The sequence below is a fragment of the Triticum urartu genome, chromosome 3A (assembly GCF_056163025.1).
Source record: "Triticum urartu cultivar PI428250 chromosome 3A, HENAU_Tu73, whole genome shotgun sequence".
Classification (NCBI taxonomy): Eukaryota; Viridiplantae; Streptophyta; class Magnoliopsida; order Poales; family Poaceae; genus Triticum; species Triticum urartu.
Window position 1 is genome coordinate 132,254,061 of NC_141875.1, and position 26,012 is coordinate 132,280,072.

The window sequence follows — 26,012 nt, forward strand, 5'->3', positions numbered from 1 at the left end:
AGAAATCGATGATGTCCCAGGTACACATTCTTCTTACAATTAGCCAAATATATATTGTCGGTATCGTCCAAACAGTGCGTGCATGCGCGGTATCCCTTGTTTAACTGTCCTAAAAGGTTACTGAGAGCAGGCCAATCATTGATGGTCACGAACAGCAACTCCTTTAGGTCAAATTCTTCCCCCATGTGCTCATCCCATGCACGTACACCTGTTCCATTTCACAGTTGTAAGAGTTCTTCAACTAATGGCCTTAGGTACACATCAATGTCGTTGCCGGGTTGCTTAGGGCCTTGGATGAGCACTGGCATCATAATGAACTTCCTCTTCATGCACAACCAAGGAGGAAGGTTATACAAACATAGAGTCACAGGCCAGTTGCTATGGTTGCTGCTCTGCTCCCCAAAAGGATTAATGCCATCTGCGCTTAGACCAACCCATAAGTTCCTTGCGTCATCTGCAAACTCCTTCCCGTACTTTCTTTCGATTTTTCTCCACTGCGACCCGTCAGCGGGTACTCTCAACTTTCCGTCTTTCTTACGGTCTTCTCTGTGCCATCGCATCGCCTTGGCATGCTCTTTGTTTTGGAACAAATGTTTCAACCGTGGTATTATAGGAGCATACCACATCACCTTGGCAGGAATCTTCTTCCTGGGGCGCTCGCCCTCGACATCACCAGGATCATCGCGGCTGATCTTATAGCGCAATGCACCGCATACCGGGCAAGTGTTCAAATCCTCATACTCACGGTGGTAGAGGATGCAATAATTAGGGCATGCGTGTATCTTCTGCACCTCTAACCCTAAAGGGCAGACAACCTTCTTTGCTTGGTACGTACTCTCGGGCAATTCGTTGTCCTTTGGAAGCATATCCTTTACCATTACCAGCAACTTTCCAAATCCCTTGTCAGATACACCATTCTCTGCCTTCCATTGCAGCAATTCCAGTGTGGTGCCCAACTTTTTCTTGTCACCTTCGCAATTCGGGTACAACATTTTTTTGTGATCCTCTAACATGCACTGCAACTTCTTCTTCTCCAAATCACTTGCGCAGTTTCTCTTTGCATCGGCAATGGCCCGAACTAGATCATCAACGGGCTCATCTGATGCCTCTTCTTCAGCTTCTTCCCGCATTGCCGGCTTAGCTTCTTCCCGCATTACCGGCTCAGCTTCTTCCCTCATTGTCGTATCATCGTATTCAGGGAACCCATGGCCAGGATAGCTGTCGTCGTCCTCTTCTTCTTCATTTTCTTCCATCATAACCCCTGTTTCTCCATGCTTGGTCCAAACATTATAGTGGGGCATGAAACCGGACTCAAACAGGTGGACGTGAATGGTTCTTGACGTAGAGTAATTACGACCATTCTTACAGCCAGCACATGGACAATGCATAAAACCATCCGCTCGCTTGTTTGCCTCAGCCACAAGCAGAAAAGTACGCACGCCATTAATGAACTCGGGAGAGCATCGGTCATCGTAGATCCATTGCTGGCTCATCTTCAATACACAGCACTGAAAACATCAAATTAATACAATACATAAAGTTCATACATAAAGTTCAAACATAAAGAGCATACAACACTTCAATGCAACAAACAAATAACTCTCTAGCTAAAGAATTTAAATGTAACAACAATTGCGATCAAGATCGCAACTAAGGTAACAATTGATCCAACAGCATAATGATACCAAGCCTCAGTATGAATGGCATATTTTCTAATCTTTCTAATCTTCAAGCGCATTTTATCCATCTTAATCTTGTGATCATCGACGACATCGGCAACATGCAACTCCAATTCCATCTTCTCCCCCTCAATTCTTTTCAATTTTTCCTTCAAATCCTCATTTTCTCTTTCAACTAAATTTAACCTCTCGACAATAGGGTCAGTTGGAATTTCGGGTTCAACTACCTCCTACATACAAATATCTATGTCAACTTGATGGGCATAATTTGTCATAAACACGAAATGCAATGAATAGTTTTAAAAGAGAATATACCACATCCAAATCATAACCCGGACGAGGGTCGACAGGGACGGATATCAAAACCATGGCACTATGCATAAGAAACAACGTATGGGTGAGATAATTATACGAGTAACTATATATCTAAATCACACAAACATCATTTTTTTATATAAAACTTCATGAGCAAGAGGCTCACCACAAGGTGGTGCCGGCGACGGGATGTTGCGAGCGATCGACGGTGGTTACGACGGAGATTTAGAAGGTACTAAGTAAACCACACCGACATATGCAAAACTAAGTGTTATTTTTGACCTCAAATTGCATATAAATCAAATACTAGCACATATATATAATTCCTCCCAAATTACTAAACTCAAAAATCAATCACTATATAAAGCATTGCACGAGCTAATCTAGCAATGAGAGATGAAAGGAAAGAGTTGCTAACCTTTGTGATCATTTGAATGGATGGGGGCCTTCAAATCTTGGGCAAAATGTGTGATGAGCTTGAGAGGAAGATGGGAAAGAACAGAGAGGAGAGGGGAAAGGGGAAGAACAGAGCGAGCTCGGGTGGACGAAGGGTCTATGTAGGACGACCTTTAGTACTGGTTCGTGATACGACCCGGTACTAAAGGTGCTGGAGGGGCCCCGTACTGACAACATCCTGCCACCACTCACTTTAGTACCGGTTCATGGCACGAACCGGTGCTAATGGTTCGCCACGAACCGGTACTAATGAGAGCGGCCCGGCTAGCCGTTGGAACCGGCACTAATGTACACATTAGTGCCGGCTCAAATTCAAACCGGCACTAATGTGCTTCACGTTTGACCCTTTTTCTACTAGTGATATCATGCATACGGTGTCTTGCATTGCATAGTTTAGACATCATATACACAATATTCAACACCATGTTCTTAGTTCAGACATCATATCGAATGCCCTCTGTTTAGCATATAAATCACATATCTGAATTAAATGATGCGATCCTGATTATTTAGATAACATGCATGTAGGTGAATTATGTCATGCGATCCTGTTTAGTTATTCATCATATCTTTGAATTATGTTATGCTATGCTATCCAGTTTAGATAGACATCATATATGTGAAATTATGTCATGCTATCCATTTTAGTTAAACAATATACATGTCAACTATTTCATGCCCTCTTTTTTCCACACTATCTATTGCATCTGTCTCTCATACAATGTCTGTACATTCAACTATGTTTCCTGTTTATCAGCCATTTGAAATGGAGCAGGTGATGCCAGTATCTAGCGGACTAAAAACACGGTCTTCAAATAAAATAGTGCTACCTCTTGGTGGAGATAGCACCCTGGTTGTACATGCACAAGAACTAGCCCTACCACACATAACCCAAACTCTCGCAGATTGTACCCCTACTGCAATGGACAGAGAACCAGCTTCACCCAATCTAACCCCAACCCCAGCCGATAGTAACCCAATTCCTGTTAACACAACACCATCTCCACCACAGAACTCCCAAACAAGAGCAGTTAGTAAGGCAGCTCCAGTGCCCAAAGGGCCAGTACTATCATGGCGAACTCCAACTCCACCAGTTAGTACGCCTATTGCTGTGGAGGAAGCACAACCTGCTAGTCGTAGTTTAGCATCTATCGCATTTGATGTTGTTAAATCGTATGTGCGTATCTTCCCATCTTGGAAATATTATACTAAAGATGAAGGAAAATGCCAGTTGTAGGTGTTTGTCCAGGAGTTATGTGTAAGTAATGTTATTCATGGCAATTACTTTGCTTCGTCCCATACATCCTACCTCCATGATGGTTATAATACAGCAAATTTTCCCATTTTTCTCTATAGAGAAGGACCGATTTGGAAACTCAGGATGAGGTAACCTGTGCTAATACCTCTGCTATCTTCAATAATGCTTGGTGGCAATATCGGAATTACCTGAAGAAAACGTACTTCACCTGTAAAGAAACTCATCAAATTCCCTTACGTTCTCCTGAGACACATTTACTGGACGATGACTGGGAATACCTTGTTCTATACTGGTCCCGAACCAAGAATGTGGTAAGGTCTATGAGCTCATTTTCTATCTTGAAGTATTATATTCTTGCGTCTTACTGTACTCTGTTCATGTAGAACAAGTGCCTAAACCTGAAGAACAACTGTTCTAATTTAAGATTCCATTGCTATCATAGTTCAAAAAAGCGCTAGGCGTTAATTGTGCATTTTGCCACCGCCTTGCGCTTTACTGACCAAAGCACATGCTTATGCGCAGTTATGCACAGATTATGCGTAGTTATGCGCAATGCTTTTTGCCAATGCCTAGAGCCTAGGCGCGCTTAAGCGCTCGCTTAGGCGCGCCTTTTTTAACTATGCTTGCTTTGCTCTTGTATCACTGTATTTACTCATCAAACTTATTTTTAAATTGAAGGATCCAATCAAAACTCCAATGGCATAGCAGGCATGTTCACGCATGTTTCTTTAACAGGTTTGCTCTTATCAATAGCTCTGTTGATTTCAATGTCAATTGTGTATACAGTTGACTTTCATATCATGCACATTACTAGCATCACAACAGAGCCAATAGTGTTGTTGTACATGTAGACCCGTGGTACCCATCTGAAATCTTGTTGTGCCATGTAGTTTCCCACACTTTGTATTCTTTCACTGCTGCTTTGTCTTGAACTGATATGATTTGAACCGTGTCTCTATTTTGATTTGGCAAGACAATGGAGTGACCATATGACATAGCACTAGTAGGAAAAGGGTCAAATGTGAAGCACATTAGTGCCGGTTTGAATTTGAGTTGGCACTAATGTGACCATTAGTGCCGGTTCCCATGGCTAGGCGGGCGGGCATCATTAGTACCAGTCCGTGGGCAACCTTTAGTACCGGTTCATGCCATGAACCAGTACTAATGAGGCTGTGTCAGGGTATGGTCAGGCTGGGGCCCCCACGAAGACCTTTAATACCGGTTCATGGCATGAACCGGTACTAGAGTTTCTTAGTAAGCTGATTTTTAGTCCCACCTCGCCAAGAGAGAGGCAGTATGAGCGGTTTATAAGCCGTGAGTGCAGAGACAATGACGAAGAGGCGCAACGCTCACCTGCACATTGCTTAGCTTCAAGCCTTTCAGAATAGCATGGATTGCACTGAGCCATGTGAAGTGCAGTCTACACTATTCCGAAAGGCTTGAAGCAAATTAACCAGCATTGCATCTCTTTTTTATTTTTAATAACTTATTTGAACTCCGGACTTCTTGTGTTCAAAGCAGCGTCATCAATTTCCAACACGTGCTGACATCATTTGCTGTTTTTCAGTCATTTACCGAATTGTTTAGAGAGCTAAATGACCGTGAAATTGAAAATCACTACAAAATGAACTGTGAAAATGTTGAAATTTGTCATGGTATCATCATTCACCCGCATAGCATGTGCGAAAGAGTAGAGAGGGTCACGACAAAAACTGGACGCACTTCGTGTACAAACTGGACAATGTCTTTCGGAGTATAAGGGTTTCGGACGAGAACTCATCTGTTACACGAGCACTTCAATGTTTTTTATACTTATATGAACTCTGGACTTCTTTTGAGTTCAGTATGAAGCATTCAAACCGGCGTCATCAATTTCCAACATGTTCTGACATCATTTGTTGTTTTTCAGTCATTTACCGAATTGTTTAGAGAGCTAAATGACCGTGAAATTGAAAATCACTACAAAATGAACTGTGAAAATGTTGAAATTTGGCATGGTATCATCATTTCACCCGCATAGCATGTGCGAAAGAGTAGAGAGGGTCACGGCAAAAACTGGACGCACTTCGTGTACAACCTGGACAATGTCTTTCGGAGTATCAGGGTTTCGGACGAGAACTCATCTGTTACACGGGCACTTCAATGTTTTTATACTTATTTGAACTCCCGACTTCTTTTGTGTTCAGTATGCAGCATTCAAAGCGTTTTTATACTCATTCAATGTTTTTATACTCATATTGACAATTCAGATTATACACACAAAGATCATTGATGATCAAAGTATTTTTTATGTATAAGATCATATTGACAATTCAGACTGTAAAGAAATATAAGATCATGATCTAAATGCTCTTATATTTTTTGCGTTAAGTATGCACCATTCAAAGCGACGCCATCAACTTTCAACCGTTTGTGCCTTCATTTGCTCTTTTTCATGCATTTAATGATTTATTTTGAGAACTAAATGACCTGGAAATTGAAAAGCACTACAAATGAACTCTGAAAAAGTTGAAAGTTGGCATGGTATCATAATTTCACCCACATATCATGTTCAAAAAAGTAGAGAGGGTTACGGCAAAAACTGGATGCACTTCATTTACAAACTGGACAATCTCTTTCGAAGTATTCGGGTTTCTGACGAAATTAAACTCATCTATTACAAAGGCATTTCATTTTTTTAAACTTATTACAACTCCAGAATTTTTGTGCATTCAGTATGCACCATTCAACTGCTAGGAAGGAGGAGCTCTTTAGTACCGGTTCCAACTGCTAGGCGGGAGGAGCTCTTTAGTACCGGTTCATGGCGAACCTTTAGCACAGGTTCGTGCCATGAATTGGTACTAATGAGGTTGTGTCAGGTAAGGCTGGGGCCCCACGAGCACCTTTATTACTGGTTCATGGCATGAACCAGTACTATAGTTTCTTAGTAAGCTATTTTTTAGTCCCACCTTGCGAAGAGAGAGGGACTAGGAGCGGTTTATAAGCCCTGAGTGCAGAGACGATGAAGAAGAGGCTCAATGCTCACGTTGCTTAGCTTCAAGCCTTGAGGAATATAGTAGACTGCACGGAGCTATGTGCAGTGCAGTTTACACTATTCCAAAAGGCTTGAAGCTAATTAACGAGTATTGCACCTCTTTTTTATTTTTAATAACTTATTACAACTCCGGACTTCTTCTGTTATGGCAAAAACTAGTTGCACTTCGGCATTTCATTTTTTTAAACTTTGGTTATAACTCCAGACTTTGACCATCAAGTTTTAACCATCAACTTGGCATGGTATATAAAAAAAATGAATAGAAAAAAAGCAGAAAAGAAAAAATAGCAGAAAAGAAAAAAAACTATAGCAGAAAAGAAAAAACTATATAAAAAACTACTCAGAAATAAATAGAAGATAATAAATATAGCAGAAAAGAAAAAAACTACTCAGAAATAACTAGAAGAAAAAATAAAGCAGAAAAGAAAAAAAATATATTTACTATTTTTCATAGAAGAAACAAATAGAAGAAAATAAATATAACAGAAAAGAAAAAACTACGCAGAAATAAATAGAAGAAAATACAACAGGAAAGAAAAAACCTATAAAAAAAATTGGGGCGCTACCCTGTGGGCCTGCTAGGCCACGGGCGTGCAATTACATGCCCTAAAGGCCCAGCAGACTCACAGGGCAGCGCACTGAAGTTAGGCCCACAAGCCTGCTATATAGAGGAGGTCAAAGAGGCAGCCGCGGCTGGGTTTATAAACCAGTGCGGCTGCCCTTTGCCCGGCGAGGTGGGACTAAACTTTGTGCACCGCGGGGTGGCAGCGCTAGGCCTTTAGTACCGGTTGGAGCCACTAACCGGTACTAAAGGTCGGGCCTTTAGTACCAGTTGGTGGCTCCAACCGGTACTAAAGGCCCATCCTATATATATAGCACTTATGAAAATTTTAGTTTTCATCCCCCACTTCGTCTCCAACCGCGCGCACCGCTCGATCCCGTCATCGTCGTGTCGCCGCCCGTCGCCCGTCGCCCGCCGCCGTCTGTCGTCGTCGCCGCGGCACCACGCCCGGTACGTCTCTCCCGTACGCCGGCGCCCCCGGCCCCGCCCCGTACGCCGCCGCCCCCGCCCCCGCCCCGTACGCGCCGCCGCCCCCGCGGCATACTGTGCATGCACATACGTACACACACACGTATATGTATACACGCAGTACACACACACATACACACACACACATACACATACAATTTTTTTACTAGTTGAATAATTAATATAAATAGTTTATTTTTAGTAAGAAAATAATTGAACTACTTTATTTAGGTATATATATGAGATTTGAACTAGTTGAATAATTAATATAACTAGTTTATTTTTAGTAAGAAAACAATCGAACTATTTTATTTAGGTATATATATGAGATTTGAACTAGTTGAATAATTAATATAACTAGTTTATTTTTAGTAAGAAAATAATCGAACTAGTTTATTTAGGTATATGAGATTTGAACTAGTTGAATAATTAATATAACTAGTTTATTATTAGTAAGAAAATTTAGGTATCTGAGATTTGATGATCTAATTAAAGTATTATTTGTTAATGAGTTTTTCTGTTTATTTAATTTTTTAGATATTTTTAGTTTATATAAATGTTAGATTAATGTCGAATGTTAGATGAATTAGATAGAAAAGTTAAATATACAATAATGTCAATTGTTAGAGATGAATATAGTTAGATGAATATATATTTGAATTAGCTAGATATTAATTAATGTTAGATAGTAATAAGTGTTTAATGTTTCACCTATATGAACATAGGAAATGTCATCTGACGACGAAAAAGATTTCATTATGTGCGAACACTGTGAAGACCAGCGCGGCCTGTGCGACAGAAATTTCCTTGTTGATGGTAGGCGCTTCAGCATCAAGCTGGATGAGACATTCGAAGTGGATACAGTAAGTCACAACGGCAATTATTATTTGAATGCAAAACTCATGCTTCATTTGCTTCAACTTATAATTTTAAAGCATGACTTATGCTTTATTTGCTTCAAATTATAATTTTAAATTTTCACTATTCTACTACCGCATCCCCTGCCATGCAAGAATTTTTGTCTTGGATAAGATAGGTTTTAGTGCTATAGATGATATGGAGGTAAAGAGAGTTTACTTGAAGACCGAGAATGGGTATACTTTCAACGTCAAATTATATAATGGAGACACATACACCCATTTTGAATGCAAAACTTGGCAAGCACTATGCAAGGCTTATGCATTTGAGCCTGATATGGTTATCACCTTTGATATTCGTCCGGAAGATGATATTGAAGGTAATATAGACATCTGGGTTGATGTGCAAATGCCTCCAGGTCTACCATTATGTGAGTTTTTCTCAACCATGCATGCATATGTTTATGTCTTTGATACAGTTTACTCAAAAATAGTTGACAACTAATTTGTATTGTCAGCTTATTTCGGTTCAAGCAAACATGACCGGCGCTTGATAGACAGGACCTACTACTGCCCCGGGGATGAACTAAACTGCAAGGAGATAAGTCATTATGTTTCATGGATTGAGGATCTTCATACTGTCAAGACAAATTTTCTTCCTGAACTTAGAAATGTTAGTACTCAAAACGTGTGACCAATAGTGATCGTATTGAACTACGGTCACATCTATAATAGAAAGGTGGTAAGTTTTTTACTATTTGTCCTTAGTGCATCTTTTGCATACATTATTTTTGAAGCTAAACTTTCATTGCTAAGTATATTAATTACTATATGATGTCCTTCAACAGGGACTCCCGATGACAGTTGTGCCTCAGTGGATCGAGACAAAAGATCGCATGTCAATGGTTAGCTTACGACCAAGATTTCCTACATTGCACATCAGTGCATTCTGGATTTCTGAAAGTGAAGAATGCTTAATAGTGAAAGATTGGAGCAAAATTGTTAACGATCGCAGAGAAGTACTAGGGGGCAGCAAGGAGAAGCGCAACCCAAGATTAGGAGACAGATTCATCTGCATGCTCCAGTATGATGAATCAGGAGAGCTATACATGTTCTATGCTATTCTACCTGACAGGGAGCAGCAGGAGTGATTTAGCTAGTTCATGCTCTTATTAATTGTCCTCTCTCATGTCCGTATTGTCCTGAACTTAATTAATCTCAAATAGTGATTTGCTTGTGAACGCTTATAATATCATGACCATGTTGAACTCGATGATATCTTTGCTTCTGTTACAAGTGAATGTTTCTTCTTTAAGCTAGCTAGTGTTGGTGATTAGATAGCGGTAATGACTATGATGATTAAATAGTGGTAATTAATGACGACTACGATGATTTTCAGCTAGCTAGTATATATATATACTGTTGTTGGTGATGATATGATGCAAGAGTTTATTTATTTATTAATATGTGATGATGATGATGATGATGAGTTATTATATATATCATTTATGAAAGAAACCGCAAATTAGTTTGAACTGGATGGATCCTAGCTAAGTGATCAAGTATATATATATATATATGTCATATCCATATCCATATCAAGTATAACAACTCATTATAACATAAAACAATCCTAAATTAAATTGATAACACAAATTTAAATGAAAAATAAAAATAAAACAAAAAACCCATAAACATTTAGTACCGGTTGGTGTTACCAACCGGTACTAAAGGGCTCCCGGCCCCCGGAGCTGGCTCGTGCCAGGTGGTTTCCCTTTAGCACCGGTTCGTGCTGAATCGGTACTAAAGGGGGAGCCTTTGGTGCCTACACTTTAGCACCGGTTACGGAACCGGCACTAAAGGGCCTTACGAACCGTTGCTATTGCCCTGTTCTGCACTAGTGTAGATATATGTTTGTTTGATGCTTTTATTATGTACTAGTACGTGGCAATAGAAGACTTGGTAGTTTAATCCTGTCCACCTTACTAATGAACTCGTTCACCGAAATGAGTTTCATATACTAGTACATGCTAAACTTGTTATGTGTTTGCTTGTTTCTTCTTTTAGAATGCTGACAGAATATTGGGGAAGAGTGCCTTATTAAGCAATGGTAAAGGAAGTAATGCAGATAAGGTTCAGGATAGTGACACATCCTTGTTGGTATCCAACAAAGCTGATAAAACAGCTAAGGAAGACTATCTTGAAGACAGCGAGACAACCCCAAAGTCCTGTCTTGTTTTAGTGTTCGAGTTACTGGCCACTTCCGCTTGCACAAGCTATTCAAACTCACTGTCTGAATTAGTTTGGTTTCTTGAGTCTCAACTACAAGCTGAAAGACATCGATCAGCTGTGTTGTGACAAGAAGCGGAAGGACTGCGGAAGTCCCTGGAGCATTCAGATGCATACTTTCTGGTGCAACAGCAAGCGTTGGAGGATTTTAGCACCAAATAGGACAAAGCTAATCAGCTTGCTAAGCTTATTGCCAGCATGGTGGATACCCAGGATAACGTTTCTTGAGCTCTTCTGAAGTTGTTTCAGTTATGTTGTTGTTTTGCTGCCGCATTTATTTGCACTGGTGGCCAATTTTGACGGCCAGTGTATGTAATGTGCTGCTTTGTTCCCTATATTTGCACTAGTGGCGAACTTTGATGCCTAGTGGATGTAATATGTGTAATAGCGGTAATAGGCTAGCGTTAATTGCTGGCTTATTATTTCCTTATTGTCTTGTTTAGTTGTTTGCTTGTAGTAACTGCAGTTCTTTTTCTGTTTTTTTCTAGTGGCCACAATAGCCTATTTTTGGTAACTAGGCCAAAATAATCATGGCAACACACGGACTGTTGTAACCATGGACCTCCTGCAGGCGGTACGATCCATGGGCCTTCGTCCGGCCGTAGGATCCATCGGCCTTCTATATGGGCCGTAGGATCCATGGGCCTTCTACGGGGCATATCATCATTTCGCCAATCATGGGCCATACTATTCGTGGATCATAACGGGCCGTTAATAGGACGTATTTGATAACTCTATGAAAACAGCCCAACAGGTTTTTTTTTGAAATGAAAATGGCCCAACGTATTAACGGTCCGCAAACGGGCCGACTGTAACGACGCGCTGAATTTGGCCCAAAAGCAGAAAATGACAGTAACGGGCCGTATGTAACCGAATGCTGCAAATGAGCCCAAGAATAAATGGGCCTTGAGAAGGCCGAAAGATAACTTGGGTTGGAAACGACCCAATGGAATAACGGGTCGTTAATGGGTATAAAGTGATACACTGTTCATTACGGGCCAGTTTCACCACGGGCCGTTAATGGGCCAAGAGTTACAAAGGTCCTCATATGGGCCAAAAGAAGTCATGGGCCACACATGGGCCGGAAGTTAAAACGGGCTCAATCATATTGGATGGCCCAGATGACGCTACTGAGCCTAATTCGGATAGGGCGTAACGGGCCCTGGGTTAGCGGGCTGTAAATGGGCTATATGCGAACAGGCCATTAACAAGCTTTCTGTGGGCCGGCTCGCCACCTTTTGACCAAGTCAAACGGGCCGGCCTTTTCACAGTAATGGGCCTCTGTTGGGTCGTGCCACATGTCGCCGTATCATAGGCTCCTTCGGTCCAATGAGCGGATGACATCTGTCCCAACGGTGAGCTGACACGTGTTTCCTCCAGCCAATGATGATTTTACACGTGGAAAATCCCCATTGGTCGGGGTTGTTAACGGGTTATCAGATCCAAAACCCGACCCGATAGCTTAACGACGTTCCGTTACGGTGGATGCCACGTGTCGGTCACCCTTGACAAAAGCACTTCTGTGACGCGCGATTTATCGTCATGGAAGTGGACACTTCCGTGATGATAATTTTGGTAATGTCATGGAACACTTCTATGACAGCATAGGTATGACTATCTTGATTATGTCATAAATTTTTCATGGATGTACATGCATGACAAAAAACGCGACCTACTATGACAAACACGTATCATCACGGAAGTGTATTTTTTTTAGTGTGTTGGATAGGTTTGTAAGATAATAAAGAGCAAGTAAATAAAAAGTAGAGGCTGTTTAGATAAAGACACAACTAAGTTAGTTTTAGTTAAGAGCTTTTTGTTATGAGAAAGTTATTTGTCCCTAGGCAATCGATAACTAGACCGGTAATCATTATTGCAATTTTATATGAGGTAGAGGCACAAGCTAACATACTTTCTCTACTTGGATCATATGCACTTATGATTGGAACTCTAGCAAGCATCCGCAACTACTAAAGATCATTAAGGTAAACCCAACCTACTTACTCGGGTATATGCTTCTGTCACTCACGTCACCCACCGTAAGAAGATCATGAACATATTGCAAACCCTACAGCGGGGATACCTCACGCTTGCGTGACACAGAGAGCACCATAGGACAGCACCAATAATAGAACATGCAACTAAAACCAATCACGATCATCAAATAACCCATAGGACAAAATAGATCTACTCAAACATCATAGGATAGCCATACATCATTGGGAAATAATATATAGTGTTGAGGACCATGTTTAAGTAGATATTACAGTGGGTAATTAAGAGAGAGGTTACACCGCTGCATAGAGGGGGGAAGAGTTGGTGATGATGGCGGTGAAGCTGTTGTTGAAGATTGCGGTGATGATGATGGCCCCCGGTGGCACTCTGGTGCCACTGGAAGCGAAGGGGAGAGAGCCCCCCTCTTTCTTCTTCTTCCTTGACCTCCTCCCTAGATGGGAGAAGGGTTTCCCCTCTGGTCCTTGGTCTCCATCGCATGGGAGGGGCGAGAGCCCCTCCGAGATTGGATCTGTCTCTTTGGGTCTCTCTGTTTCTACATTCTGTCCGGCTGCCCTTTCACCGTTTCGTAACTCCGATTGGACTGAAATCTTCGCCGTGACTTTTTCCTAAAAATTAGCTTTCTTGCGGCCGAAGAAGGGCATCAACCGCTTTACAGGGGGCCCACGAGGGTCAGGGGCGTGCCCAGGGGGGTGGGGCGCCCCCCTGCCTCGTGCCTCCCTCGGGCACCGTCTCGCGTGGATTTTTCTTCCCATATTCTCCGAATATTCAAAAAATAATCCCCGTCCGTTTTTATCCCGTTTAGACTCCGTTTGATATGGATATTCTGAGAAATGAAAACATGCAACAAACAGGAACTGGCACTGGGCACTGGATCAATATGTTAGTCCCCAAAAATAGTATAAAAAGTTGCCAAAAGTATATGAAAGTTGTAGAATATTGGCATGGAACAATCAAAAACTTTAGATAGGACGGAGACGTATCATCCTTCCAACTCCAACACCGTGTATAGTCCACCACCTTAACCTCTATTTTCGCATTGCCTACTCGCATAACCCATCATTGCATTTCCGCAATCCCTTTGAGCTTCCACAACCACCACCGCATCCTGTACCACCATTTGACATTTGAGATTTTGAGTTCGCGGTTTTTCCATTTCCTAAGGTGTTTCGGCTACTTAGGGACGAGTCTCCATCATCTTGGTATCTCCATCAAGATCACCGCCACTCATCATCGCCAAGGACGGTAACCTCCATATAATCTTGGTATCGTGGTATCCCTACATTGTATATTCCCTTGCCATTGCATTGATAACCCCTAGCCCATTTTGCGTCACTTGCCTATCGAGACTAGCCATTTGAGTATTGCCGGCAACGTTACTTGTGCACATTAGTGGTCTATACCATACATTGCATACATACCATATCATATTGGTATCATCATATCATCCCTTGTGCCTCAAGTTTGTTCCCGCATATACACAATTGCTATCTTGGTTTGTGCATTTCGCATTGTGGCCATATACAAAAAAAAAGAAAAAAAGAAAAAGCTTTTAAGCAAAGAAAAAGAGTGAACAAAGAGCTTGTAGGAAAGTGCCATAGCATCATACCACATTGCATAAGATTGTCACATCCGATCATCTTGGGTCATACCACCAGAGCATCATACATATATAGCATACATGGGATAGAAGTTCATACATTTTGCATATCATAGGTTGTGCACAAGTTTCGTATCCGCCTATAGAGCAATCGTGCTAGCGTCTCTGTTGAGTTGTGCAACACGAGAGTTTTCCATGGATTCCACATTTTGTGCTCAGCCTTGGTTGCACGACCCCATTTATCTATCCGTGTGTATGTTTCCGTGTGCCACATATTGCTATTGGTCTACTTGTTTCACTTGTGAATTTGTGAATCTCTTTCAACATTATTAATTCTTGCTAACATTCTGCATCAAATTTTTGTGCCACTATCCTCACCGAGCCCCACCATAAGCCTTATTTGTGTAGGTGTGAGAAACCGACAAGAATTGGTACCAATTGTGATATTACCTTGTTCCACATTGGAGTGATCATTGATCCACCTTCAACTTCGGTCAAGGTACATTTGGTATTCGTTCTTCTCTTTCTCCCACTCATATTTTCTCGAGTATTGTGATGGATAGGCAAGGCATTTCATCTCCGATCTTCGACAACAACGACTGCGTGAACAACTACATCACCAAAGCATCAATCTTCGATCTACAACGACAAATGCAAGGCGCACAATCAAGATTGCGAGAGCGCATTGAGAAGCTCTCCATCGACATTCGTCACTCCGAAGCGGGGAAAAGGGACTACATCGACAAAAAGCTTTCCGCACAAAAGGAGGAGCAAGATGCAAGGATGGAGGAGATTCGGGCCTTGATCAAGTCTACTTCCCCTTCATCATCTTCAAGTCGGCGGCGAGCAAATCGATCATCTTCGGAGCACCCAAGTGACACAAGCACAAGTCGTCCACATCCACATCTCCATGGCGACCACCATCACGTTCGTGATCCACCTCGTCATGAAGGGCAAGTCACCTCCAAGCATCATGTGCACGACGACGACGAACGCCATCGAGCTCAAGCACGACAACGACAACATCATCATGAAGATGCTCGAGATGCGCCTACCTACAAGTCCCAACAATCCCTACTTCACGCCAAGTCCAAACTTCATGACCACAAGAGAAGACCGTGAGACAAGCACCACCAAGACGGAGCTACGGCTACACCAACCACTTCGGCATCTTAGCCAAGTGCTATCAAGGCATCTTTGCCTTTGGATGTACGGCATCTTCACCTACTTCCCGTCAGTTCGCCTACATCGACATCATCAAGTACAAGGTGGCCACCTATGAGCGAGGGAGACACTTCCATCTTTGGAAGCCCCCCAAGCAAGAAGGTCGAGCAAGGGCCATCCCCTTTGACAACGACGACGAGCATGAACCTCTTCAACAACTTGAAGACGGCGCCCATATTGGACTCATTCTTCGAGTCAAGCTACGCGACCGCACATGAGACCTTATCTTTGGTCTTAGAGGAGAGTGATGATGTGCCATCTTCGGCCTTCATCCACGGCTACAACTACGACTAAGACATGATTGAGCATGGAGACATTTGTACCAACATATCTCCGACACCGGCATGTGACAAGATGCCCCAATTGCCATGTGAGAAGAGCCACCACCCCACGAGTGATATGAGTGACATTGATTGAATTTCCTATGAGAGGATGAGTGTGACCACCACTAGCCCCACACTTGAGAGCATCCAAGAGGGAGTGAGTGAGCCACCACATGTAGTGAGTGAGGTAGTTGAGACGACAAGTGAGGCCACTTTGATTTCTAATGACTTAACCTATACTCCTAGTCTGTTTTCTTCTTTGGTGCTAGGTCTCCTACTTTATGACATGCCTATCCTCGACGAGTCCATACCTCCAATGGAGACAACAATGGCCATGGTGGAAGAATATGCACCCCCCCACATGGTTCCATCAAGATGAAGATGACCACGACTTGGTCTTCGACACCTCACCTACAACACATGAGCGATGCTGCAAAGGTAACATAGGTGATTGTGCTTCGCATGTCCCAATAGTGGACTATTTTATGAATGATTGATTGCATGATGTTGACACACCTATTCCCATGCTTCATGCTAGTGCCACTTCTTCATGTCATGACTTACCTATTTATGATGCATGTGATGATGAGCATTTTGATTTTCCTAGTTGTGATGCTATGCTCCATAGGATATCATGTGAAAAATCTTTTGGTCACATCATGTTTTACAATCCATTAACCTTGTCATATGCTATATATGAGTGAGATATCCCATATTGCATCATTTCAATCTCAACATAGTAGTTATGCATGCCCCATTACAATAATTCTCATTTGCACTTATGGCATAGATGACGAGATGATGTCATTGACTTTTGTTTTTCACGTGATGATATTGCCATGCTTCCTTTACATGATTTGCGCAATTCATCTACTATGCATGCCATGATCACATTGTACCAAATATGCTTTGTATTGGATGTTGTCATAATTTTTTGCACCGTATGCATTCCATGAATAACAATGCTCTTCATATTTCTTGTGATGCATTACACACTTTGAGTCTCCATTATGCTGTACATAACAATAAACCTATCATGATGGATGACATGTTTCTATATCACGCATCTCATTTATTCGAGCATTGGATATTTTGTGCTAACCAACACAAGCATGTGCGCATCATGATTAATGATGTGTACATCTACCATGCACACACAATTTTCCCTTTGTCTTTGTTTTGTGTAGGTACTCCCGTATACTCGTCAACCTCTCAATCCCAAGAGTTGACGAAACGAGCTCTTGAGAGCAAAGATGACTTGGGATCCCGTGGACTATCCTTACCACTGTTCCTTTCGCGCAGCGACTACGCGCATCTCTCTCACTTGGCCCTCACACGACTATGGTCTATATACCGCTTGTCGCTTCATGCTCATTTTCCCGTGTTCACTTTACATGTTATGCTTACTTCTATGCCTTTGCCATGCAATTGTGACCCTTGCCTACATCTACCCATGATTCACCATTATGCTACTCCTATGTGTATTTGCATGCTTGGTGGAGATCCTTGTTGCTATTGCCATGTTTATCATGTGCCTCATGCTATTGATGCTATTTTGCTCATATCCTCCTTTCATGCTTGTGATATGTCTTGTGTATTATTCATAAACACTATTTGCACACATGACATACTTGACATGATTCCTTCTAGTATGTTGCATCTTAGCAACTAGCTTGCTTGCCTTGATTCATATGATTGCTTGCTTTGTCGCATCACCCATGTTACACTCTTAGTTGCTTTCTTGGGTTGATGACATATATGTTCATGTCTCTCACATGATACATCTTGTTCATTGTCGCTTGCCTCCAATTGTTGCATCTATGCTTATTGATCTCGGAGACTTGAACATATTACTTGTGATGCATGCTTGTTTGATTGAGCCTAGTGCATTCGGTTGTTCTCACATCATATGCCTCCATACTATGAAACGTTCCCTTGTCCTTTCTTATGATGAGCATGATGCATACACTTGTTGGGTAACTTACCACACGAATGATCGGTTTTGCACTTTCGCTAACCTCATTTGTTTTTCCAAGTTTTTGTCATGTTCTTTCATTTTGAAGGATTCACAAGGCGGTGCCTTTATGCGACAACTTGGTCATGCGAAGGCATACACGATGTGCAACACCAACTTTTGCGACAATCTCCTAAAGGTAAAATCCTTCCCTTTGAGCCATCCTCAAATACGCATATTGGATGGGTCATTCTTTCATTGTTGTTTCCTTCTTATTGCCTACATGTTGCACCTATTGGATGGAGGACCGACATTGAAGATTGGCTCTATGGACCTTCGCATTGATGAGCGCTCGGACTTATTGGATGCACCTTCGAACCGCCACTCATGCCACGACATCGAGCATTGGTACACCAACACCTCCATAATTTTTGATTCTTCTCACACATGTCATTTTCATTGGACATCTCACACTCATGAAAAATTTGCATCTTATGCATGGATTGAATCATATTATGATTGCCTTGTTGCATCTTTTCTGTCTATGTCATCCATCATATATGAGCTTGTGCATTTCCTTAGCAAATTTGCTGTGATATACCTTGATGGCATATATATAAATCATGATCATATTGCCCATCATCAATTGCATGATCACATACTCATCTTGAGCATCCATTGCCATATTCATGCTACTGATAAACCGTCTCTCTATGACATCATTTTGCATCGTGGTTGCATTGATCATATTCACAATACATTTGTGTGCACAATGAATGCATTTGCTCCCATGAATGCTTTGCATATCATTCTAGATCATCTTGCTAAGCTTCATGTGCTTTGTCACGAACAATCTTGCCTCACGGACTCATTCTTACATGATGGACACTTTGTGTGCGCTAACCATTGTATTTCCGACTGTCGTTTGTGTTTGTTTTTCTTGCATGTATACCACTCCGGCGACACCTTGGAGTACTTGGATTGCACCATGTCTTCAACTATGTCCAACCACAAGTCCGTACACGACAATCGTTTCCATGGTGATGAGGATCACGATTCGAGGTCGGCCCTTTCCCAAGGGGGGGGGGGAGATTATGCGGAGCATCCCACTTTCATCCCCATGTACACTCCGACTACTCTCCAAGCCCCAATAGGACATATGATGAGACCTTGAATATACGAACCTTCACTTTCTACATGTGAGACATGGCTACTACCTCAAATATATGTGCTATGCATGACCAGGAACAAAGAGGAAGACCATGGACAAGACGACGAGGCCACCAAGTGCACGGAACAAGAGGAAGAGCTGCCAGGAAGCATCAGCTCCTGGACGTCCGACAGTCATCGGACGTCCGACGCCTGGAGTCCCCACCAGCCAGATGGAACAGCCGATGAAAGCTACAGTGGCCGGACGTCCGACCAAGGCTGGACGTCTGACGACCATCAGCCACCGGACAACCGACAACATCCGGAAATCCGACAATGGCTATCCAGATCCAAAACACTGGACGTCCGACAAGTACCGGACTACCGGACCCTCGTGAGCCACCAGACGTCCGGTACCTGTCGTACGACCGACGCCTGTCTGCACGCAGAGTAACGGGCCGAGGCCCATGTATCCTCTCTTACCCCTTCGTGGCCAAAGACTATATATACTCCTCCACCTCCACCATTTGAGGGTTAGCATTGGTTTAGCTCATATTTAGGGATAGAGCATTGCTCATCCACATCGGATCTACTCCACGAGAGATACTGTGGCCTCTACGGAGAAGATCCCTTTGGATTCAGGACCTCCTTGCGGAGAAGAACCTCAAGACCTCCTCACAGAGAAGACCGGCTACCTTTTGTATCGTCCGTTGTTGATTGTGGATCGTGTGATCTCCTATGTACTCGAGGATCTAGCATATGTGTGACTATTTCTTGTTGGTTTAGTGATTCTCTTGTGTTTCCCCTTGTGTTTCCCCTCATGTTTTCCCTCGTGTTCTTCGTGCTCTTCGCGGAATCCGCTCCTTTCGTGAAAGATCGGGCGATTAGGGTTCTATCCTACAACATACGGTTTGTGAGAAGCATATGCCCAAAACTGCCCCAAATGGGACAAAATTTGTACCACGGCATGTTGATGCCCTTCCATGATAGCATGCCAAGTTTCATGAATTTCAGACGAGTTTTGGATTTACTAGAATTTAAAAACCAGGCATCTCATTGTTTTGCCGGCAATCAACGGTGCCCTGGTCTTTGCAATTCATTCCCATTTCTTGGATGGGACCTAAGCATGCACACAAGGACACCCATTTGATTTTTCAACCAATTTATATGCACCGGAGCATGCGCATGTAGTTCAAATTTGAATTATGCACATAAATGCATTGAAGACTCAGTTAATGCATAAAAATGTCCAAACGAACCCCGAAAAATCACAAAAATACACACAACACTCTTGTTGTTCTATGTTGACACGTCAAAAAAACTTGAAAGCAATAAGAGGCAATTGATATCATTTTGTCCCCAAAGGTGGGACGTTCCCTACCGAAAACCATCATGCTTGTTGTGAGAAGCATATACCCAAACCTGCACCAAATGGGACAAAGTTGTACCATAGCATGTTAATGCCGCTCCATGATAGCATGCCAAGTTTCATGAATTTCAGACGAGTTTTGTATTTACTAGAATTTAAAAACGAGGCATCTGAATGTTTTGCCGGCAATCAATGGTGCCATGGTGTTTGAAATTCATTCCCATTTCTTGCATGGGACCTAAGCATGCACCCAAGGACAAATATTTGATTTTTCAACCAATTTATATGCACTGGAGCATGCGATGTATTTCAAATTTGAATTATGCACATAAATGCATTAAAAACTTTGGCAATGCACAAAATGTTCAAACGAACCCCGAAAAATCACAAAATTTCACACAACACTCCTGTTGTTCTATGTTGACATGTGAAAAAAACTTGAAAGCAATAAGAGGCTATGGATATTGTTTCGTCCCCAAAGGTGGGACGTTCCCTACCGAAAACCATCATGCTTCTTGTGAGAAGCATATACCCAAACCTGCCCCAAATGGGACAAAATTTGTACCATGGCATGTTAATGCCGCTCCATGATAGCATGCCAAGTTTCATGAATTTCAGACGAGTTTTGGATTTACTAGAATTTAAAAACGAGGCATCTCAATGTTTTGCCGGCAATCAACGGTGCCATGGTGTTTGAAATTCATTCCCATTTCTTGCACGGGACCTAAGCATGCTCCCAAGGACAAATATTTGATCTTTCAACCAATTTATATGCACTGGAGCATGCGATGTATTTCAAATTTGAATTATGCACATAAATGCATTAAAAACTTTGGCAATGCACAAAATGTTCAAACGAACCCCGAAAAATCACAAAATTTCACACAACACTCCTGTTGTTCTATGTTGACATGTGAAAAAAACTTGAAAGCAATAAGAGGCTATGGATATTGTTTCGTCCCCAAAGGTGGGACGTTCCCTACCGAAAACCATCATGCTTCTTGTGAGAAGCATATACCCAAACCTGCCCCAAATGGGACAAAATTTGTACCATGGCATGTTAATGCCGCTCCATGATAGCATGCCAAGTTTCATGAATTTCAGACGAGTTTTGGATTTACTAGAATTTAAAAACCAGGCATCTCAATGTTTTGTTGGCAATCAACGGTGCCATGGTGTTTGAAATTCATTCCCATTTCTTGCACGGGACCTAAGCATGCTCCCAAGGACAAATATTTGATCTTTCAACCAATTTATATGCACTGGAACATGCGCATGTAGTTCAAATTTGAATTATGCACATAAATGCATTGAAAACTCAGTTAATGCATAAAAATGTCCAAACGAACCCCGAAAAATCACAAAAATTCACACAGCACTCCTTTTGTTCTATGTTGACATGTGAAAAAAACTTGAAAGCAATAAGAGGCAATGGATATCGTTTCGTCCCCAACGGTGGGACGTTCCCTACCGAAAACCATCATGCTTGTTGTGAGAAGCATATACCCAAACCTGCACCAAATGGGACAAAGTTGTACCATAGCATGTTAATGCCGCTCCATGATAGCATGCCAAGTTTCATGAATTTCAGACGAGTTTTGTATTTACTAGAATTTAAAAACGAGGCATCTGAATGTTTTGCCGGCAATCAATGGTGCCATGGTGTTTGAAATTCATTCCCATTTCTTGCATGGGACCTATGCATGCACCCAAGGACAAATATTTGATTTTTCAACCAATTTATATGCACTGGAGCATGCGATGTATTTCAAATTTGAATTATGCACATAAATGCATTAAAAACTTTGGCAATGCACAAAATGTTCAAACGAACCCCGAAAAATCACAAAATTTCACACAACACTCCTGTTGTTCTATGTTGACATGTGAAAAAAACTTGAAAGCAATAAGAGGCTATGGATATTGTTTCGTCCCCAAAGGTGGGACGTTCCCTACCGAAAACCATCATGCTTCTTGTGAGAAGCATATACCCAAACCTGCCCCAAATGGGACAAAATTTGTACCATGGCATGTTAATGCCGCTCCATGATAGCATGCCAAGTTTCATGAATTTCAGACGAGTTTTGGATTTACTAGAATTTAAAAACGAGGCATCTCAATGTTTTGTTGGCAATCAACGGTGCCATGGTGTTTGAAATTCATTCCCATTTCTTGCACGGGACCTAAGCATGCTCCCAAGGACAAATATTTGATCTTTCAACCAATTTATATGCACTGGAGCATGCGCATGTAGTTCAAATTTGAATTATGCACATAAATGCATTGAAAACTCAGTTAATGCATAAAAATGTCCAAACGAACCCCGAAAAATCACAAAAATTCACACAACACTCCTTTTGTTCTATGTTGACATGTGAAAAAAACTTGAAAGCAATAAGAGGCAATGGATATCGTTTCGTCCCCAACGGTGGGACGTTCCCTACCGAAAACCATCATGCTTGTTGTCAGAAGCTCTGGTTTGTGAGAAGCATATACCCAAACCTGCCCCAAATGGGACAAAATTTGTACCACGGCATGTTGATGACGCTCCATGATAGCATGCCAAGTTTCATAAATTTCAGACGAGTTTTGGATTTACTAGAATTTAAAAACCAGGCATCTCAATGTTTTGCCAGCCATCAACTGTGCCATGGTGTTTGAAATTCATTCCCATTTCTTGCATGGGACCTAAGCATGCACCCAAGGACAAAGATTTGATTTTTCAATCAATTTATATGCACTGGAGCATGTGCATGTAGTTCATATTTGAATTATGCACATAAATGCATTAAAACTCAATTAATGCATAAAAATGTCCAAATGAACCGTGAATAATTCCAATTCTTTTATGATCACTGCAGATAAAAGGTCTAGCAATTCAAACACCGTCCATGGCCGGAGTGACCCCATTATGTACTTCAAATCAAGACCAAAAATCAAGTAGGTCCCACACAGTTTATTATAACCAACCTTGTAAGATGCAACACAAAATATCTTCAGACCGTGTCTGAATAAGGGACCGTGTCTTATGACACTTTGCGTGCCAGTTTTTTGTGTCAAGCAATTCCGAATTTTTGGGTTCCGCGAAAATATCTACCTCCCCGCCCCTCCCCCTTGCCAAATCCACATTTCCCCTCTTTCGGCCTTCCTTTCCAAGTTGAAACCTTCACTCCTTGCTTGCAGCGCCGCCGCCTCCTCGTCGGTGACCCTCCTTCACGCTGCTCGGCCTCGCCTATCCAGGCAGGTAACCCACACCCGACACCCATTCTCCTCCTCCTTCCAGATCCCACATGCCCCGACCGCCGGCGCGAGCGCCACACCTTCCACCCAAATCACCGACCCCTCCACCAAATAAGTGCCGGCCTATGCCATGGTGCATGTAGTATAGCCAAGACCTCAAGGAGCATTTGGCAGCGGAGAAGCAAATTGCAGCCGCACGCACGGATGAGGTCTCGATGGCTTCCATTCGTGCCGACCCCCAGATCTTGGAGAAGCACCTTGCCGTCGACATTGACGCCTGGTGCGCCGACGTCGCGACGCGGTTGGCTGCTTTAAACGACAGTTCGTGGCGTTTTCTCGAGGCCACCGTCAGTGCCTTCGACGAAGACTACGAGGCGTTTTCTCAGCGTGCACGTGCTTACCTCATCTCGAGAGCCAGAAGGTTGGTGCCCGTAGCGGCTCAGGCCACTCACCACTACAACGAGGGCATCCATGATGCGGAGGGCTCACGCTCTTCCATGTCCAAGGAGCCAATCGTCATCGATATCTTCGATAATGAGGAGTAGCTTGTCTAATTAGCTCACTATAAGGACCCATGTTCAGTTTGCTAGCTACTGCCTTTCCTTAACAAATTCTAGTGAATTGTGCTATCTACTTTCACCATGCAATCTTCTGCTATAGTGTATATGTTCTATATGTCATGCAATGTGGTGTTCAATTGACTGCTTGGTTCAATTCTTCAAATGTGATGTTCAATTCTTCAGGGTGCAATATTTCCAAGTTGTTAAGCATGCTTGGTTTGGTTAACTGTCTGATCTTCTATTAGGTGTATGTTATATTGTTCGATTGGTGTTTACTTAACTGCTTGGTTCATTTGCTGTGGCTTGGTTCACTTGTTGTCGTGTTTAGTTAACAGCTTGGTTCAATTCTGCAATGCGATGTTCAATTGTTGTGGTTGCATTCTGTTATTGTATACCATGTGAGGAATAAATCAAATTTGGTTGTACTAAATACATGAGAAATAAATACAATTGCTATATTTCCAAGTTGTTAAGCATGCTTGGTTTGGTTAACTATCTGAGCTTCTATTAGGAGTATGTTATATTGTGCAATGTGGTGCTCAGTTAACGTTTGGTTCATTTGTTGTGGTGTTTAGTTAACTACTTGGTTCAATTCTGTAATGCCACGTTCAATTGGTGTGGCTGCATTCCCTTATTGTATACCATGTGAGGAATAAATAGAATTTGGCTGTACTAAATACATGAGAAACAAATACAATTGCTATATTTCCAAGTTGTTAAGCATGGTTGGTTTGTTTAACTATCTGATCTTCTATTAGGAGTATGTTATATTGTGCAATGTGGTGCTCAGTTAACGTTTGGTTCATTTGTTGTGGTGTTTAGTTAACTGCTTGGTTCAATTCGACAATGTGATGTTCAATTGCTGTGGCTACATTATGTTACTGTATACCATGTGAGGAATAAATCCAATTTGGCAGCACTTAATACATGAGAAACATATACAAGTGCTATATTTCCTAGTTCTTAATCATGCTTGGTTTGGATAAATGGGTTTTCCATGTGGCTTGAATTAATCTGATGAATCTGCAATGTGCTTATTTATCATCAACATATTTTACTGATAGCATGCGAACCGATACTTAACCTGATGACTAACTACCTTATATGTGTTGCAGGGAAACAATGGGAAGCACTGAGGTTTACAAGATTAGTAAATGGATTATTAATAATAGGGCAGTTAGCCTGCTAATTGGCCAATTAGCTTGCTAATTGGGTTTTCCTATTGTAAACGGTTAATGAGAAACCACCATGGGCGATGATCTCAGGCAACGCAAAAAGTTTCTAGGAATAAACCGTGTTGGATAAATGAACAATCACACAAGACATTCTCTTCAAAACTATTTGCGTTACGCCACCTTGCGCAAACGTTTTCCTTGTAGTGACTATGTGGGATGTATATACGAACGGAAACATTCGGTGGTGACTGACTTTGTGGGATGTACTTACGACCCGAAATGATATCGCCTGTATAATTGTATTTTTTAGCACTACTGTACGTATTTCTATATTTGAGTGCTCGCCGATCACACACGACCTCATTTTGCCGAGCATGTTTGCTAGGAGGGCATATCCCCAACGGTTTCTGGTCGTGTGGGAAGGACCCCCCTATCTCCCACACTCATTTGGCGACGGTTCTGAATGCTGTCGCGGAAAGGGGTTAAA

At 42.1% G+C, this 26,012-nt stretch overlaps 1 protein-coding gene across 1 annotated transcript; it reads right to left on the bottom strand.

The window, feature by feature from the left end:
* Positions 1–218: 218 nt before the first annotated feature.
* On the bottom strand, positions 219–1,253 carry LOC147978929 (uncharacterized). The gene has a single exon (XM_087514951.1). It carries the CDS (start codon positions 1,251–1,253, stop codon positions 219–221), a length of 1,035 nt encoding a protein of 344 aa, XP_087371077.1.
* Positions 1,254–26,012: the final 24,759 nt, after the last annotated feature.